This window comes from Dunckerocampus dactyliophorus, chromosome 5 (assembly GCF_027744805.1).
Source record: "Dunckerocampus dactyliophorus isolate RoL2022-P2 chromosome 5, RoL_Ddac_1.1, whole genome shotgun sequence".
In the NCBI taxonomy this organism is placed as follows: Eukaryota; Metazoa; Chordata; class Actinopteri; order Syngnathiformes; family Syngnathidae; genus Dunckerocampus; species Dunckerocampus dactyliophorus.
In genome coordinates this window covers 20,207,872-20,228,498 of record NC_072823.1, presented here as the reverse complement: position 1 = coordinate 20,228,498, position 20,627 = coordinate 20,207,872, and the positions used below count along the sequence as shown (strand labels likewise).

The 20,627-nt window shown below is 40.9% G+C and overlaps 1 protein-coding gene across 6 annotated transcripts in view; it reads right to left on the bottom strand.

Moving 5' to 3' along the window:
• Nucleotides 1-1,309: 1,309 nt before the first annotated feature.
• LOC129181339 (coiled-coil domain-containing protein 136-like) overlaps nt 1,310-20,627 on the bottom strand; it is a 41,610-nt gene continuing 22,292 nt past the window's right edge. For 4 of the 6 annotated variants that reach the window (XM_054776413.1, XM_054776415.1, XM_054776410.1 and 1 more), the window contains 7 exons: nt 19,085-19,159; nt 17,343-17,645; nt 15,909-16,026; nt 15,018-15,279; nt 14,816-14,947; nt 9,211-9,323; nt 1,310-6,044 (listed from right to left, as the gene is read on the bottom strand). In XM_054776413.1, coding sequence (XP_054632388.1) covers nt 6,032-6,044; nt 9,211-9,323; nt 14,816-14,947; nt 15,018-15,279; nt 15,909-16,026; nt 17,343-17,645; nt 19,085-19,159 — 1,016 coding nt within the window. In that variant the 3' untranslated portion in view covers nt 1,310-6,031. The remainder of the gene's footprint in view (nt 6,045-9,210; nt 9,324-14,815; nt 14,948-15,017; nt 15,280-15,908; nt 16,027-17,342; nt 17,646-19,084; nt 19,160-20,627) is intronic. The other 2 variants (XR_008570423.1, XM_054776412.1) reach the window with 2 other exon arrangements.

Below are 20,627 nucleotides of genomic sequence, written 5' to 3'. Positions count from 1 at the left end.
CGTAACGTGACGCCGGCAGCGACAGTTCACACTCAGCTGGTAACTTCATGAATGGGATTATGCGACATCTAAACCTCCATGAGAGTACCCTAGAAAAGTCAGTCGGTGCTCAGACATCATGAGAGCACATGGTATATTTATTTTCCCAAGTCATTGACGGTAAAAATAGACCTTCAAGTAGTCACAATTATGTCAAAAACAAGTTGGTGAAACTATCAATTCATGGATCAAAAATACAGTGGAGCCTCTAATGTTGGAACACACCTCCAATTTGGAAACTACGATCCCATGAAATAGGGATAATCTGTTACAGGGTCAAACTGTCGCCATACTGTATGAAGTAGATCCTGACTATCCGTGTCAGCTGTTCTGCGATCTCGTTAATAACCCTTTTTATTATTTCCATTCCTATTGCGTTACAGTCGGTTGATGTTTTTGTTTTACATATCGACGATTTCCTTTTTGTTACCTCAGTGAGGAACATGGAGTTGAGATTCCTGTCTTTGATTTCATTCCTTTCCTCTGCTGACAAGGAATTTGGTATCTTTTCTTCCAATTTTGGTCCAATATTTACAAAGTAGATATTGAACCTTTGGACTACCTCGTTCATATGGTCATATCTAATATTTCCCTCTGTAAAATAGTGAGGGTAATCACCTTTCTTAGTACCATTCCTGATAATACTGTTTAGAATGTCCCATGTTGCTCTAATATTGTTTTTATTCTTGTCTAATAATTGACTGTAATATTCTTTCTTCATGAAAAGGCCAAAGAAAAAGCACAACACACATGCAGAGTTAATCTAACTTGTTCCTCGCTTAACGGAACTCTCGCGAGGTACGCTAACATAACGAGTGACGGTGTACAATTTTACTGTAACTAATCAACAAAAAGCTAAAGAAAAAGCAGCACACAGACACAGAGTTAATCTGATTTGACACTCGCTGAACAGGCCATGATAGCGTACTATCTTACTGTAACAAATGGTTTTTATAAAGCCAAAGAAAAAGCAAAACACAGTTATTCCTTTGATGCTTGATGAACTGAGCTCTCAAGAGGTACACGGAGATGACTTCATTTGGGACAGCGTGCCATGTTATTGTAATGAGTGTTGCCAAACAAAAACAAATCACCAAAGGAAAAGCAAAACACATTCAGATGTAATCCTTTCATGCATTTTGAGCTGAGGCGAAAACATTTTTTTTGCAATATTTTCCCCAAAATATGAGTTGAATTCAGGTTTTTCCAATGACCACAGTGGCATTCGACTGTCATTCAAAATGAGCTCCCAAATAAGACGAGACCCGTGTTCTATTGCAGTCAATGGCATGTTTAATTCAGAGCTGATCAAGTAAATACAATATTCTGTTGCAACGTTGTCTTTTCCTAGCTCATGAACACTTTTCATGACAAACAATTTGAACACAGTTTGCAGAATTGAACAGGCAAGACATGGAGTCATATTGCTGGCATCTAAAGTTCAGATCTCAATGCATGCAGCCACAACATACAACTTCTTATCATTTTTATTATTATTCTTTGAAACAAAGTCACCATAAATAGACATTTTACATCAGACTATATCAAATATATGATGCTCTTTTCAAAATAGAACTTTCTACAAAGCCAGTACAAATGGAATTTAGGAAATAGCTCTCCCAGATATAGTAGTACCATATGTCTTATTTACAGGAAATATATAAAGTGACATCATCATGACCTGACATGAAGTGTACTTTACCACCCCGTATGTTTGGACTTGCTCAAGCATGCTTAAAAGAAAGTTCATGTACGGTACATGTATTTGGAATAAGATTGAATACGATTTTTTTAGTACGGAGTGGAACACACTGAGTGAGGAACAGGAAGTGTAACTGCCTCGCGATATAGTCACGCGTCTGCTCCGGAAACAAATACAGTGCAGAGAAGCCTTTCGCGGGGAGGAGGCATAGATAGCAAGGAGAAGCAAGACTTGAAAACCCTTTTCTGTCATTGGCCTTGAAATACGTAACAAGTGTGTAAGACGGAAGCTGTGTGCAGGCATTGTTCAGTAGAGATCGGGAACGTGGCTGCAAGCTGAAACTTGTTCGGCAGTGCTTCTAAAATAGTGGGGCGGGCTACCCCGGGGGGTGAACTTTTGGGGGAGCGTGAGGTCTTTCACTTTTAGTGCAGGCCTGCCAGCATGTATCAGTTTGTCGTACTCAGCATGCAATTTGACTTTTAAATACGCTTGCATGCTTCGCTGCTCTCCATTTTGTTGCATTTCCCTGGTTTCAGTTTCGAGTTCAGTCCGTACAGTGCAGATAAATAGACAGATATTATCAGTTTCTCAATAGTATTTCAAATCGGGGCGGCACAAAAACATTTCTGTCCCCTGGTGGGGGCATGACAGAAAATAACTGAGAACCACCGCTATACAGAAAATGAACGGTGACTTTAAAACCGAAATACGGACCAAACGGTGATTGAACTGATGACACAAAGCTAAGATGTGGATTTCTTCTGATAGCATATTTCGACCTACACTGGATTGGGTTTAGCATCTTCAGTGCACAAAATGTGTCCAAGTGGCCCCACACATCCATCAATTTTCTTGTTGCGGGAAAAAGTTTTGACAGTGTGTTTTGTCATGTGTAAACAGTAGCCTTCCACAGAACAGGTGAACTTACAGTATGTACACCTTTGCTATACGGAAGTTTAAAACCGATCCATCTTGGTTGGTTTGTCTAAAGCAGCTTTTTTTTTTTTTTTTTAAACGCTGAGTTGCCACTAAACAAGTGAATGCAGACTTTCAGCATTCTCCCCAGTATGTACCTGCAATAATTACAATTGTTAACAACGACAGCACACTTAAGCGAGCCATTTAACCCCTGCTTGCGCCGTCAGAACGTTGTCAGGCGTGAAATTAGAGCCCAAAGTAAGAGAAGTCTTAATAGTCGGTGTAAGGCATTAAGAGCTTCCATCCGGCCACAAAGCTGCTGAGATATTTTTCTTACACACACACAAACACACAAAATACTGTGCCCCGAGAGCAGACAAAATTCATCAGAGAACGCCACGCTTACTGCGATCAAGTGACAATTATTTTGGGAGTGGGAGTTGATGATGAGACAACAATGGCGTGAAGGAAGTGAAACAGCCTGCAGCTAAAATGAAACAAAACAGCGGCAGGTGTTTATCCTCACACATACACATTGGGGGTGTAACGTTACATGTATTCGTAATCAACAAGTAATTCAGAAGACCCAATGGAGAAGAACTTTACAAGAGACCCTACCTCACCCGAATATGGGACACCGAGGCTTCACCCTAGAGGAAAGCACGGGTACCTGGTGCTAGAAACATCACCTGCCTGATGGTGAAGGAGCCTGACCTCGTGCGAGAACTTCCGACAATGTCTCGTCGGAACTTCTCAACTCATCTCGATCCACAGTTTATGCTCTAGAACCAAACTACTCGAAAGGAGCTGGACCTTGTTTACTCTGGAGTTTCTGCAAAGGAGCTGGCGTGGGCTTCGTGCAAGGGGTTCAGAGGGTGTCTAGTTTGGGGGCCTTAGGATCTCATTTCTGCTATTTGCGGATGATGTGGTCCTGATGGCCTCATTAAGCTGTAACGTCAACGTTCACGAGTGTGAAGCTTCCAGCATGAGACTCAGCAACTCCAAATCTGAGGCCATGGTACACAGATGTAAAGGGTGGATCGCACCCTTCTAGCTGGGAGTGTGGTCTTGACCCAGGTGGAAGAGTTCAAGTATCTCTGGATCATGTTCACTCGTGAGGGACGGTTGCAAGGGATCGCACCGTCTACAGTAATGTGGTGACTCTACTAGACTGGCTACTAGCAAAGCTCCTACCCTCACCTATGGTCATGAGCTTTGGGTAGTGACCGAAACAACAAGATCATAGATACAAGTGGCAAGAGGATGCCCCGGAATGTCTTGGCATCCCTGGGAAGTCTGGGATTCTCTACTGAGACTGTCCCCTCATCCTGGGTCCAGATAAGCAAAGCAAAATGAATGGATGGAATGGAGGTAAACAATGTCAACAAACTGCTATAGGTTCAAAAATCCTATATTATCACTTATTGTGGCTGCCAGGTGGCCGAGTGGTTAGCATGTTGGCCACACAGGGTTCGAATCTCCGCTTGGGCATATCTGTGTGGAGTTTGCATGTTCTCCCCGTGCGTGCGTGGGTTTTCTCCGGGTACTCCGGCTCCTCCCACATTCCAAAAACATGCATGTTAGGTTAACTGGAGACTCTAAATTGTCCATAGGTATGAATGTGAGTGTGAATGCTTGTTTGTCTACACACTAGGTCCCCAACTAACGAACACAATTGGTTCCAGACGACCGTTCTTATGTTGAATCGATCTTAAGTAGGGGAAAAGGTAATATTACCAATGATATAGGTACTACATGTACGTGTATACATATACAGTATATGTGTATGTATGTAAATATGAGTTTGGATACAGTAGTAATATTAAACGAGGATAATTAATGAAAAAACAATAATAAAAGTGATATAATAATACGTAATGATAAATGTTATTTACCTTTGAAGAGGAGTCGCCGAGCATACGTCGTTGTGGAGGAGTTGGCGGAGATATTGAAAAAAAGGACAAGTCGTCATCGTTAGACTCTTCTAAAAGAGGTAGTGTTCTGTGGGTGGTGTAGAATTAAGCAGGCCTATTAACTCTTCATAAACTTTAATCACACGCTCTGTCCGGTTTGTACAATTTAGCTTTCCATTTAGTTTTAACTCCCCAGCGTCTAACTCTTCCTGTGTTGATCTCATTAGCTCTAAGGCTGCATTAGTAGTGTCACAGTGCCCTCTATTGGTCAAGCATGTACAGTAGCAGTATAAATACTGATTGAGCGACTGACTACAAGGCAAAATAAAATAAAATATAGACCAGTCGGCTTGTGTTCGTATCCGCGAGTGTTCGCTAGTCGGGTGTTCGTAAGTTGGGGACCTAGTGTGTATGTGCCCTGCGATTGGCTGGCGACCAGCCCAAAGTCAGCTGGCATACCGCCGCGACCCTAATGAGGATAAGCGGCATAGAAAACGGATGGATGGATCACTTATTGTCCTTATAGCTGTGGCCAAGGTCACATGTAAATGTGCAATTCGTGGCTACTTTAGATTTTGGTCAAATTGACAGCCGCTTATGTCAACGTCAGTCAGCCAGTCCGAGGGGTGTTGACATAAACAGATTCTACTGTATATTATTTCTTTTTTTAATTTGATAATTGTATTTATTGGAGAATGGCCTTTTAGCTGTTTCATTTTTTTTTTTTTAATCGTCAACACAAAAGCTCAGCAGTTTTGCATTTAGGTTCCCTGTCTGTACCGAAATGAACTGAACAGTGACCTTAAAACCAAGGTATCATACCAAATCGTGATTATGGCATACCGTTACAATCCTAATACATACACATACATGCAGAGTTGGGCGCTTTGTTCGCCACAACTCATCATCTTTGACAATTACAAAAACATTATTATATAGAGCAGAGCAGTTAATGATGGGTAAAGTCTGCCGTCTTTTGCATTTATTGCATTTTGGGGCAAAAAAACATGTTTACGATCCATCAATGAATATGTACACTTCAGTGCATTAAATGCTCACTGCATGTATATTTTCTCACAATATTTAACCAAGCAAATCAATAAATAATGGTTTAACAAAAGGATCTGGTACACACAGAAGGCTAAAATAGAGATAATATTCACATACGAGGAGTGGCTATGTCCTCAGCCCGTCGCCATGGCGGCATCCTCAGCCTCCTCGGTGTGTGCACGCGTCATGTCGTACCTCCCCCAGCCTCTTAACACTTGGGGCTCCGTCATGTTGAGAGGATTCCAGTTGAGTCAACGGACAAGGACGGGAGACAAGCTCTCAGGCTGACGTCCGTCTTTTTTAAAAGTGGCCGGCCACCCCAGTCAACATCGGACGAGCGCCCTCAACAAGCTAGTCATCATTAGCAGCACGGCGGCGGCCGCGGTGACGGTCAAGATGGAGTTCCAACCTAGCTCACTCCCCTGAGGGAAGACAGGGAAAGAACAGTGTTTAAGTGGCATAAAGGACACCTTCCATGTTGGTGCGTTTCCCCTAAATGGTTCCCAGATAGAATGAAAGCCATTTACAAGACAGTCAAAATGTGTAAGTTTGGCCCTAACATTAGGTACACCTGTGCAAAGCAAAATTCAGTTGTGATTGACGCCATCATAGAGTTATTCAGTTAACAATATGCTTATTACTGTGGTGTACAACCACACTGCATCAAAGCTATGAGTGCCCCAAACGTGATTGGGAATTCAGAATTCAACCAGTATTTTCAGTACAAACTGCCAACGTGAAACTTTAATACACAAGAGTGTTTTGTCTTTTCTTTGGCTTTTGTGTCTTTCTTTGTGATGCCAATACAAACGGGTACCAGTGATGGCTAAAAAGAGTAATGTGATGATAACCGTAGACTGTGCAGTTTAATTAAATAACATTTCCATAAGACTGCAATAAGGCAAAAATAATGCAATGCAGTTACATTGAATGTACAAAATACTGCATTAAAATATTACAATACTACAGTACAGTCCGAAGTTTTTTAGTCTAAAAAAAACAAGACTGAAAAATAATAACACTACATTAACAATAGAAACTAAAAAATAAAAATGCTGTAATAATAATAACAGATCTATTGATGAAAATCATGATGACTTTTTGAGACATTTTTACATCACTCATGTATCATCAGAGTTAATGCTGAGTTTTTTTATGCAGCAGTTAATGTCTTTTTACGCTCGCAAGACAGTTGAACGTTTTAAAAAGCGTGATTTATTCAGTCTACAACCTCTCTTTTTTCTGTACTACATGTCCATCACAGGTCATCACAAGTAGTACAGTAGGTTCATATTGTTTTAGTGCTTCTTTTTACACTTTTGTGAGAGTAGGAGTGTTATAAAGTTGCATGAAGTCTACACCAGTGATTCCTGTCGCAGGTAGGGTTGAGCATCGCGTCTCAAGCAATGGGATGGGAATCGGGACTAACATTCCGATTCTCCCGGGATCGTTCAGATGTTTTTGTTTTGATTCCTAGTTCCGATGCCCACTTCTCTGACCGGAAGAAATAGCCGCAAACACCAGAGAAGAAGAAGTGGCTAAAAAGTTTGGTTTAACTTCATTAAAAAAAAAGTGTCAATGCAACATAATCCTATCATGCAAAGGAGGGTGCATGATCAACATGATTAATGTTCACACATTCATAGCATAGAAATAAGATAGTACACATTGATGCGTTACATCGGACTTCCTCTAAGCAATCAGAATCAAGGAAGCCAAACAATAAATGATGTCTGTCTCATGCCAATGTAATCAAGGGGTTCAGCATGCTGGCTGATGTGGAATTTTGGTGTAAATAAAGGATGGGAGCTACGGCCTGGCAAGTTTATTCATTTGCACAGTCAGTCTCTGTTAGCAACAGTCAAGGGGCATTCTCAAATCATCAGGGTGTCATAAAAAATAGCTTACACCAACACTGAGGCAGCAAACAACTACTTTTACAAAAGTAAACATCGTTTGTGAAAATGTACTTCTGTAAAAAGAAACTTCATAATATTTACAGTACAGGCAAAAACTTTCATCCAAAAAGAACTGTGGTTAGCGCCCTCATTTAACCCATGCAAACCTTTATGGCCCTGGCTCTTAAAACCATCAGAATCGAGAATCGTTAGGAACCAGAATCGAAATGTGAACCGGAACCGTTCCAATTCAAACAATGCCCAACCCTACTTGCAGGTCTTTGCCTGAAAAAAAAATCAGATGAAAATCATTTTCTGCTTTTATTCTGAAAGTGTTTTTTTAATGCAGCGGGATGTCGTCTATTAGTACTTGATACTAGATGGCAACAGTGCTCTATTTCTATTTGAAAAATGCTTCCATAGAAGAAGACCAACAAAATTTGTTAGCATATGCTAATTGAGCGGGCCGCACTGTGGTCTGGTGGCCAACACAGTAACAGTCTGGAGATCGGGAAGACCTGGGTTCGATTCTCCTTTGGGCATTTCTGTGTGGAGTTTGCATGTTCTACCCGTGCGTGCGTGGGTTTTCTCCGGGTACTCCGGTTTCCTCCCGCATTCCAAAAACATGCATGTTAGGTTAATTGGTGACTCTAAACTGTCCATAGGTATGAATGTGAGTGTGAATGGTTGCTTGTCTATATGTGCCCTGCGATTGGCTGGCGACCAGTCCAGGGTGTACCCCGCCTGTCGCCCGAAGTCAGCTGGGATAGGCTCCAGCATGCTCCGCGACCCTAAAGAGAAGCGTTATATAAAATGGATGGATGGATGCTAATTGAGCATGGTGAAACACTGGTGAGACACAGCCTAAAGAAAATTTGGATTTTCTTACATTGAGGGCAAACGAGAACAGAAACCTCAAAGTGTTGTGGTTACTATAATTACTATTAATTTAGTGGCACTAAAATGAGGCCAAAATGAGTTACAGCTACACCAAGTTTAACTGTCTTGACGGTGTTACGCTTCACGTAAGAAGTGCTCAGAGGTGTGGAGGTAAGCCTCTCTCATTTCTGGTGCAGCATTGTGATGAGGGAGCATTCTTCATCAAAACCAAACCATTAGAAATAACTCTCAGTGTGTGTTGTACACCACTACAAACTGCAACCACAATAACAACATTAACATTATTAATACTGCTCATAAAAGCTGTCTTGGCAGCAGAATTTTTATTGTTTAATATCTTGTTTGGGGTTTTTTCATTAGCATGCAGACTACAAACTAACAAGGCTGATCACTGATAACAAGCACGTCCTTTAAAAATCAATAGGGTTCTCGCACTGACAAGATGAAAAAGGTTGTGTTGTGCTTTGACAAACTGCCCACCCGGTCCTTGTCCCGCTTCCTTTTAGAACCCACACACCAAATACAATCACATATATAGTAAATAAACAAAAGAAAATGTTTCTTACTTTCAGTGGCATCAAACCATGCAGATACTCAAAATAAATCCAACAAAAATGCTTTAGAGCCGCTTGATACAATCACAATTTCTATGAAAAGGAAATGTGCTACCAGGAACCAATTTCCTTTTGGGTCAATAAAGCCAATGCTGCAGTATAAGTGCATGGCAGAGTACCCCTGGAAGCAATCCTTCTATTCTACGTGTCTGCATGGAGATAAGCTCCTCCCATACCTTGCTCTCTGGGACGCCAGCTCCGACAACCAGCACCAGACCACAGCCACTATTACAATCATTCCTATGAAGGGGATGGAGAGAACAGGGTGCTCAGATGGATGGATGAATCTCTGAGGAGGGAATAAAACAAACACAAGGACCATGGGGATGATGGGAATGAGTGCATGGATGAAAGGATGCAAATAATCAATACAAAAAAAAAAGACACAAATAGGTGTGAGGACCAAAATGGGCCACTAATCCCAGTATCAAAGCGCAACATGATGTGGGAAAACAGAAATACAGTAAAAGGGAGTGGTTGTGATGGAGCCACTGATTAAAATATACATTGAGGTTGCCAGAAAAGAAGAAAAAACATAAAGCGTGAATGTTGAAGTATTTTGCCTCTATCCTCATTCCCCTCCCAACCCCCCCACCCCACCCCACCCCCCACCCCGGCTGAGCACTCATGGACATTCATAGAATAAGGACAGCAGCTGAGACAGGCACGGGTAGACAGTTTGACACAACACAAAGACATCTCGTCACAGATGTTGCAGACAAAACACACCTATGGAACATAGCGCTCCCGTTGCACTGGTTTGAACCCTCATACCCCCGACAGTCACTGGCTAAAAAAACACAGACAGAAGTGCCGACCCATCTCAAAGTTTGCGTCTTAACGCTGACAATGTGAACAAATTGTCTTTGCAGGTCTGTTCAGCCACCGCCAACTGTGCAGGTCTGTGTGTGAAAACGCAAACAAAAACACGTTCTCATCTTTCCCAGGTTGATATTATGGAATCTCACTCTAAATCTGAGTTACAATGTTTTGCATTGTTAGTGTTATGCTGCTATGTAAAATTTGAATATGACATTATAATGTTATGCTATCACCTTTGATATGAGACATTAGTACAGTTCATATTGTTTTGTTGGCTCTTACTTACTCGTTATATCACGTTTTATGCTACATTGTCAGTGTCTAGCATTGTATTTTGTTACATTATAATACCTCATACTAATGTGCAGAGGTGGAAGTAAGTCTCAAGTCTTTAATGTCAAGTCTGGTGTCAAGTCTCGAGTCAAGACGATCAAGTCCAAAGTCCAAGTCAACTCTCAAGTCAAGACAAGACAGGTCAAGTCATGCCCTAGGCTTGAAATTTTCCAGACCTTACAAGTCATAAGCACTGTTTAGTGTCTCCCAAGTAAAATGCTGTTTTTAACAATGTGACAATCCATAAAGTTTGACAAATGCAAATACTGCAATTTCAGTTGTTTAATTTTTGAAATAAAAAGAGACCAGTGTGACTTAGACTTAAGACTTAGTCACAGAAAAAGAGTGCTGACATAACATTCAGGATTTAAGTAATCCGCACATTTGTTGTTTGTTCTTAATCCTGATTGGACGTTAACAGATGCATTTAATGTGGAAGAATGGGAAAATATGTTTTCTTTCTGGAAATCACGTAATAACGATCACAATAGTTAAATACTTTGAATGGGCACACATTTTACTCAACACATTCACTGAAAATCTTAAGTATTTTCAAGTCATCAAGGCAAGGCAAGGTTATTTATAGAGCACAATTCGTAAGGAAGGTAATTCAAAATACTTTACAGAAAATCATTCCATAAAACATAAAGTCATTCTAAAATCACTATATAAAATTCCATAAATCGTTCCCTAAAACAAATAATTAAAAAATGAATAAAAATTGAAGAGTGCAGATAAACTACTTTCACTTGTCATATGCACAGTTGAATAGAAACATTTTCAGCCTTTGAACACTGCCAAAGTTGAGGATTGTCACACATCTTCTGGAAGACTGTTCCAGATTTTGGCAGCATGAAGCTGAAACGCAGCCTCACCGTGTTTAGTCCTGATTCTGGGCACCCATAGGAGACCACTCCTGGAGCTTCTCAGAGCCTGAGATGGTTCATGTGGCTCTAACATGTCAGAGATGTACTTTGGCACAAGTTCCATTAAAAGACTTGTACACAAGCAGAACTGTTTTAAAGTCTGTTCTCTGACAGACTCAGGAAGCCAGTGCAGAGACCTGAGTACTGGACTAACATGGTCATATTTCCTGGTTCTAGTCGGGACTCGAGCAGCAGCATTCTGGATGTACTGCAGCTTTTTTACTGCTCGTTTAGAATGCCCGGTGAGAAGGCTGTTACAGTAGTCTAGCCTGCTGGAGACAAAGACATGGATTAATCTCTCTAAATCTGACACTATTCCCTTAACCTTCGCAATATTTTTAGGTGGTAAAAAGCTGCTGAGTTACTGATTTAATGTGGCTGTTAAAGTTCAGATCCGAGTCTATTACTAACCCCTAGATTTCTAAGCTGATGATTAGGTTTTAGAGAAAGAGTCTCAAGGTGACTAATAAGACTTTCTCTTTGTTTCTGCTGGGCCACAGACATGATTTCACTTTTGTCTGAGTTTAGCTGGAGAAAGTTGTTTTGTATCCACACACTGATCTGTTTGATGCAGTGACAAAGCAAATCTGCAGGACCATGTTTACCTGCCGTCAGCGACACTTAGATCTGAGTGTCATCTGCATAGTTGCGGTAGGACACATTGCAACTGCGTATTAGTTGCCCTAAAGGAAGAATGTACAGATTGAAAAAAAGGGATCCCAGGATTGACCCCTGGGGAATCTCACAGGTCACAGCCATTGGACTTGAACCAGTTGAGAGCAGTACCAGAGATTCCCACCCAGTTTTCTAACCTCTGTTATAAGATCACAAGCTCAACTGTGTGATCAGACTAAAGTGCGAGTCAAGTCCCAAGTCAAAGTCCAAGTTGAGTCCAAAGTCATAAAAATTGTGACTTGAGTCTGACTCAAGTTCAAGTCACGTGACTTGAGTCCACACCTCTGCTAATGTAGTTTTATGTCGTTGTGATACATTGTTACGTTAGGGTGTCACTCATGTCATGCTACGTTACATGTCATGTTTTTATAAGACATTCTAAAGCTGGGTTGTTTTGTCGTTGTGTTACACTATTACGTGAAGTTTGTACTTTATATTATTTCATTACTTTGGTGTGTTATGTATGTTGATATACATTGTTAAATTGCGTTTTAATACTACAGTACATTGTTAAATCACGTTTTTGTACTGCATTCTATTGTTATGGCGTTGTCATTGTTACATCAGATTTATACTCGGTAGTGTTGTGTTACTTTGTCCCAATTCAGTGAACTGACGTCACAGACATCACAATATGTTTCATTGCTTAATCCAGTTTTAATGTGACATTGTTAAATCACCTTTTTATACTACTTTCTAAAGCTGGAGTTAGGTTAGGTTGTTGCGTTACATTGTTACGTTAAGTTTGTACTTGATATTGTTGCGTTAGTTTGTCCGATTGCATTGCTGTGTTACATTAGGTTATGTTACATTATTAAATCTGATTTTTATACCTCATACTAATGTTGTGTAGTGTTACATTAGCTTTATACAGTATTACATGATATAACAAATTATTTTGTCTCATTGTATTGCTATGTTACAATGTTACACTTCACCTTAAACTAAATGCTAAGGTTGCTGTGTTGTTGATGTGTTACATATCACGCATAGGTTTGTATATTATTACTGTTATTGTTCCATTGTGTTGCATGACATTACATTACATTGTGTTACATTGTTAAATCACATTTTATGCTACATTTTAGGTTATAGTGTAGCGTAAAATCATTTTGCGCACATTAAGGTTTTTTTCAGCAAGCACAATAAGCTAGCACAATATTCTAAAACAGTGGTTTATGTTACATTATGTTACATTGTTAAATCTCACTTTTATGCTACATATTGCATTGTAATGTTGTAATCTTATGTCTTTGGGGTTACTTTGCTCCATTAACTTTGTTTGTACAAACTAAGTGGTTGTACGTCTGTTGTTAGGCTACTTTGTCCTATTGCCCTGTTACACCATGTTTTTATAGCAGATTTTAATGTTGCCACTTGAACCATATCCTTTCAATGAGCTGATGATTTAATTTGAGACACAAATAAACTAAATGATGCAGAAATAGCAATCAATTTAATATTATGACTTTGTGACTGTTAATATTTGTGTCCAATATAATGCACATCTTAAAATGATTGTTGTGAAAAACAGTGTGGCGGTATTGATACTCTTTTTGGCAAGCCCAGTTAATTAAGACAACAAATTATCCTTGCATAATTGTAAAGCATGATGATGCATTGCAATTGTTTCTAACTGGAGCCAACATAAGCCTACATTGGCACAGCACACATTCCTTCGTTAATGCTCTCTTGAAGATTTAATGTTTATTGTGCAGTACATTCTAAAGCTTCGCTATCTTACAGAGATTAGAACACAGACACGACGGTGGTCGTAAGGCGTGTTCCTTGTGCTCTGCTCTAGAACGTGACAGCAGGCCGAGCCGGTTAGAAACATACACCATCACCACAGCATGAAACACACACAACAGACAGGAGATACAGTAGGTGTGATGCAGATTTGTGTTAGTTGACGGGTTGTACAGAAATTCATTTGAAGACAAGAAAATGTAAAGACAAAACACAACTTGTTGCTAGGCAGAATTCAAGCCCAACTGGCATGTGGCTGAATGGCAAAGTGCAGCGTGAATGAGCCTTGTCCATTGACGGTCAGGAACAGGAAGTCAGGCAGGCACGCACTAAGGCAATGACTTAAAAAGCAACATTAAATTATTTACTCACACTCATTACGTTCACTACTCTGTATTAAATATAAAATGCACATTAGAATGAAGGAAAACACTGACATCTGCTGGATCTGGTAGGGTATTGTTATCCCTGCCCCTACAAAAAGTTTGAACATTTTACATTCACCTCTACATTGTTTTGCTACTCATTTCATTCACTTCATTAGGTCCCAATATTGGCGTTAATTAGTTGTCAGCATGTCCTGTTATGACATTCAATTTTTTCTCTTGTTGCGTTACATTTTTCACGTTAGCGTTACATTGTTTGTAAACTACAGTCTGTTGCGATGTTGTTACATTCCATTATTACTTTAGGTTCAAACTTTGTATCGTTATCGTTACGTTAATTTGTTTCATTGCGTTGATGTGTTACACTGTGTTAGTTAATCAGAGTTTCCGTGCTTTGCGTAGCACAGTATGTTGGATTTGTACTTTCAGTATATTCTTGTTAGTTTGTCCCATTGTGTTGCAGTATGTTATTGGTTTGTTACATCAAATCCAATTTTCATACCCCATTCTAATGGAATTGTGTTACATTAGGTTTGTACTTTATATGGTTATGTTATTTTGCGCCATTGTGTTGCTATGTTGCAGTACCTTGCGTTACTTTGTTACATCACCTTTTTAGAATGTAAACTAATCTTGCTGTTGTTGCGTTACATTAAGTGTGTATTTTACTTGGTTACTTTGTTCCAATGGGATGGTCTGTTGCATTACATTTCATACTACACATGTACAGTATACTACATTTATGTTGCAGTGTTTTTGTGTAAAATGCTTCTACTCCCAAAAAGGGCATTGTCATGTAAATGAGGGACTTTTTTATGCACGAGCACATATTTTAAAAACAACTCAGGGATTGTACTGTATTGGAAGGAGCGTGACCTAACGTAGCTTACCTGAGCCCCCCCAGACAACTTCTCCAGCTCTTCCTTGCAGCGCTGAAGCTCCTCCTCCAGCTCGTTCCTCTCCCTCTGACTGCTGTCATACAGCTCTTGCAGCTGCTGTAGCTCCTGCTTCAGTCCGTCACACTGGGACAAAACACAAGTTTGTCTTCACCACCACTCCTCCAGCGTACTCAAAATGTAGATGTTGCCTCACCTCTCTCTGAACTTGTGAAGCCTTCTCCTCTGCCTGCTTCAGCTGGTCCCTCAGCGAGAAGATCTCACCGATGCCACCGCTCCAGCCGGTTGGCGTCATGGGCTTGCCGTCAAAGGAGATGTTCTTCTGGATGGAGGCATCCACCAGGCGGCAGTTCTCCGACTGGGCCATGGTCATGTAGCTCTCTGTCATGATGTCGTCTGTGCCCGTCTCGGTGCCCTCTCCAGCATCCTCCTCTTTCAGTGACAAGTACACACTTGAGCTGTGAGGAGAGGGCCAAAGAGTTGGGTTCAATTTTGTGCAAAATTTATCGTACCACAATATGCGCCTTCGAGTGGTATGGTGCACAATGGCCATAGCGAGACACACTACTGTATGTTGATTGACTACCACAGAATCATCAGTGATCATGTAAAGGAAAAAGGATTCAAATAAATTTTTCCCAGCCTCAAGTTGATAAAGCTCGTACTCCAAACAGCAAAAGGTGCTAACAATGTGAGTCTGCTAGCTTATAAATAATGGCATCTCGTGAAGAGACTAGCTTGGACGTTGCTATTGCAGCAATTTTATCAGACTTGGACTTCTTCTTGATTTGACTGGTAGCTAATGAATGTGACACACACACAACTTCCTCCAATCAAGTACCTATCCTTTTCCAAACAGTTTCTATTGACTCTTTGGTGCAGAAACTCAGTATCGATGTACAGTATTTATGTAACCCTACTCATTGGTCCTATCTGTTCCTTCAAACCACGCTAGGTCTCCAGCACCAACGCTCAATCCCTGGCCTAGTGTTACGACAACATCACAACAGGTGGCCGGTGTCGAGGGTCTCCAGTATCCTGGCTAAGCACAGCTGACGAGTGAGGCGGGCGGTCGTTGACCTCTCACCATGTCCTCTGTCTCTGAAGCAGCTGCAGCCTCTCTGAGAGGCGCTGGTTGTCCTCCTTCAGGGTCTGGCACTCATCCCTCAGCATGCGGCACTCCTCCTTCAGCAGGTCCACGTCACCTGGCCGGGGAGGACAGGAGAGGTCAAAGTGGAGGAGGTGAGTCACGGGGCTCTTTACACCAAAGTTAGAAACACACTGTTGGTGATGTTTTCAGTGATTAAACAAGATTAAGTGTATTCCCTCAGTGTCCACTCTTGAGCCCAGTGGTGACATCATGTAATATAAACACACACACTCACCTTCCTCCCCCTCTTGACTTAATGGGCCTGCTATCTTAATTGTGCACACTCCCTGGACACAGCAATCACACTTACTTATTAAACATCCTAAATGATTTATGCTCGACTTTGGAACGCTAATTTGATGTGACAGTTTTTATAAATCAACCCAATGTGTATTGGAGTGTATTGGAAGTGTGCTGTCCAAAATCTAGCCTCGATGCTGGAATTTAGACAGTTTAAAGGTAAACCCAACAGGGAACACGCCGTTTTGTGTGTCTGTAGCTTTAATGCTAATGAGCGGTGTATGTCGGCACCTGTTTCAGACAGTGCGTCTCCAAGAAATGCTATTGTGGGCTTTATCCACTTTTTACATACACACTGTAACTCTGCACTTGTCCAACATAATGGATGCCATATATCACATACAACAAGGACTGGAGTGGGACAGGAGGACACAAATGTAAGCAACACTAACAAAGCTTTGTAAGCTGCAGTGCTAACATTACAGGCACATTTTAACAGCAACATTTGCTAGGTTAGCTTATTCACTGAAGAAAAACAAAATGATCAAACTTACAACTCCCTCATATGTAGCTGACTGAAGGATATTTAGCAGAGCTTTATTTTAAGATATGTAGCAAAGCCTGCTTTTTTACAAAGTGTGAACACATATATGGGGCAGGCTCACCTAGCCAGGGTCGGGTCAGAGGCAGTATCATATCCACAAGGATGCAGATTTTTTCTTCATGATGTTGTGAAAACCTGAACTTCTCTTCTTCAAAAGTGACAGTATGAGCGTCACTTCTCTCAAAACTGGAGCAAACAAGTGAGGCAGCTAATAGATTTTTCTCCCATTTGGCTATAGAGACACATACGGTATTACTGATCTTTGTAAAAATAGGAAACCTTTAATGTGGGTACTCTGCTTTTCTACCACTTCCCCAAAACATGCACGTTAAGACTCTAAATTGTCCAAAGGTGTGAATGGTTGTTTGTTTACATGTGCACTGTGATTGACTGGTGACCTGTCCAGGGTGTACCCCATTTCTCGCCCAAAAGCCAGCTGGGATAGGCTCCAACTCAGTGGGGGAAGTTGACGTGTGTACCACAGATAGAGCTCTAAGCAATGGCCTTCATCATGTCCTCCTCCTCACCCTCCCTCCTCTCGGCCTCCCTGCGCTGGCTCTTCATGCTGATCTCTGCCCTCAGCGTGGTGATCTCCAGCTCGTACTCCTGCGTCTCCTCACTGAGGCGCTGCAGCTCAGCCCGTCGCCGGCAAAGCTCCTCCTGCAGGGAGGCAATGTCGTTCTCGCGCTCAGCTGCCGCCTCCTCGGCCGCCTGCTGGAGCAGGAGCACCTCCTCCTGGGCCACCCGCAGCTCCTCCTGCGCCTCGGCCAGCTCGCTCTCCTTTTCCTCCTCCAGGCTGTCCATCTCCTCCTGCACCGAGCGCAGCTGGGCTGCAAGGGGAACAAAAAATGCATGTGTGTGTGTGTGTGTGTGTGTGTGTGTGCATGTGTGTTGGTGCTGACCAATTTTTTTTCTGGTATTACTGCCTATTTTTAGGAAAACTGAATATTTTCTATCAAGCACAATAATAGCAATACAGTATTATACAAAAACTCCGTCTGTCAGCGAGCATCTTGCAGACTCTTTTTCAGCGTGTAACAATTCATGCATCTCTACAGTCACTAGCTTGTAAAAATTCCCCAAATCCATCCACTGTCAACATGCTCATGCAATCCATCCAAGTACAAACACGCTGGGTCTGCTAATGCCGACGAGATGGTAGTTTTTGACTGGAAATTCTACAAAATGTTTGTACTATTTTATGTATGGTATTGTAGGATTTATTCATTAGAAAAATACTTGATTTGAACCCTTTATCAGGCAAGAAAGCTATTTGGGAACACTGCTTGGTGTCCATTTAGGCCTCATAATATTTAAAATGTCTTTAGAATGGTGTAATCACTATAACAGGGGTCACCAACGTTTTTCCTTGTGAGAGCTACTTTTACAAAATGAAAATGGCCAAGAGGTACTCATTTTTGTGACATTTATTTTCAGAGCTTATTTTAAACCCAAACAAAGCGAATATGCTTGTTTTACCAGAACATTAACAAAATGCTGGTGTCCACAACTCACATTTTGTATTTCAGAATGCATTTCTTTCTACTGTTCTTTCATTATTAACTGATAACCTGAATGAAAAGCAGGCTTGCGGGCACCTCATGTGGTCGTGGGGGGCTACCTGGTGCCCGCGGGCACCACGTTGGTGACCCCTGCACTATAATGTCCAATGATAAACGTTTATGTCCTCATTTTCTATTTGTAGATTTTACATACTCGGTGTATGTGTGTGTGTGTGTGTGTGTGTGTGTGTTTCTTACATTTATAATTATAATTTTATTTTTTTCATTTAAAAATATTTAGACAGTTGATATATTTAAAACAAAACAGCAAAACAAACTAGGGAGAAAAATGTAACTAAAATTCAATGCAATAAAAACAGGGTCATACAGTACGTGATGTTTTTCTATGATGTGTTCTTATTAAAATTGTAATTAGAATTTCATTTATATCATTATTACATTTTTTTCCTGTAAAAATATGCTGACAGTGTATTTATTTTTTGCCAAAAAAAAAACCAAACATTAAATACAGGGAAAAATTCAATATTTTAGTGACGCTAAATACAAGGAGTAAATAAAATTTAAAAAATAATAATAATAATACAACAAAAGCAACAAGCCCGAGGGCACGTGATGTTGTAATTTGTCAGAAATATTGAATTTGGTTAGTTGAATGTACATTTTTAGTTTCAGTAATTATACTGTACATGTTGTTGAGACATTGGTTATGAATTGTTATTAAATCTAAGTGTCTGTTTTGATGCTACCTTGTAGATTCTGGATCTGACGAGTGAAAGCTTCGGCCTGATGGGCGCTGACCAGACGTTCATCCTCCAACAATCCTGCAAGGGGTGAGGAGAGGAGGGCAGGTGAGGAAGTGGGAGAGAGGAGATTTGGGAAATAGAAAGAGATAAGAGAAACATGTCAATTCAGCAGACAGATTGGAAGATGACAACTTGATAAGCTGTTCGCCCTTGAAGCAAAACCAAATGACACAAGCAACTTTTGTGACTCTCTCTCTTTGTGTGTGTATCCATTTATAGAACTGTTACACAAGCGACACACAACCTGCCCTTTCCCATAAGGATCAATGCCACAGTTGTATGCTAAAGCTGAATGTGGTAATACAACATTGTTGTCTTGTTTGTTTAGTCATATATCCAACACATTATGTACTCTTAATAGCAAAACTGATTGACATTCTATTTATCACAAATAATTACTTCAACTTACTTGACCCTTAAAAGGAATGTTTATATGAGGCAAAAGCTGAAATGCAGTAATACAATACAATTGTATTTTAGCAACAGTCACAAATAGCGTTCATATAATCATTATGCTTAATTTGATTAGACACAAATATGCTGATTCGTGTGTTTTTTTCTTGCAGTCTTAATAGCATTTAAGCCAATGGTGTCCAAAGTCCGGCCTGGGGGCGATTTGCAGTTTGCAGCTTGCTTTTTTTCTTGGTATGCAGCACATTCCAAAATTTTAATTTGGCGCAACCCACACACCACAACATAACAAAGCAGGGTTCAGGCCATGCTCAGAAGTCAAATCATGAATAGATAAATGCTGAGATGTAGATTGTTTTTTTAAATAAAGCTTAATGTTTTGGTTTACAATGTTCAATTATTATTATATTATATATCCATCCATCCATCCATTTTCTATTTTCCATTTTCTTGTCCTTACTAGGCTTGCAGGGTTTGCTGGAACCTATCCCAGCTGACTTTGGGCGGGGTACACCCTGGACTGGTCATATTATATAATATATTATTATTATATTTTCGTTGGGCATCTCTGTGTGGAGTTTGCATGTTCTCCCCATGCATGCGTGGGTTTTCTTTCCGGCTTCCTCCCACATTCCAAAAACATGCATGTTAGGTTTATCGGTGACTCTAAATTGTCCATAGGTATGAATGTGAGTGTGAATGACTGTTTGTCTACATGTGCCCTGCGATTGGCTGGGATAAACTTCAGCGTGCCCCCGCGGCCCTGGTGTGGATAAGCGGCGTGAAGGATGGACGGATTTAAACCCCACCCCCAATAGCCGGGATAGCTGTCACCTGCATGCAACATACATCTAAGTCATCCCCTGACAATAAAAAAAACAACACCCCCCCACCCCACCCCCATCCCCAAGGAAGCCCGACAGTTGTCGGCAGGGAACAGCTGAAGTCCACAGTGGGAAGTCTGGAAGCTTCTCTGGAGTGTGCACACAGTTGTCTTGAGGAATGTGCTGCACTGCAGGCCACATATAAACAACTGAGCTCAGCACATCAGAACGCCTTGTCTGTGAGCATGACG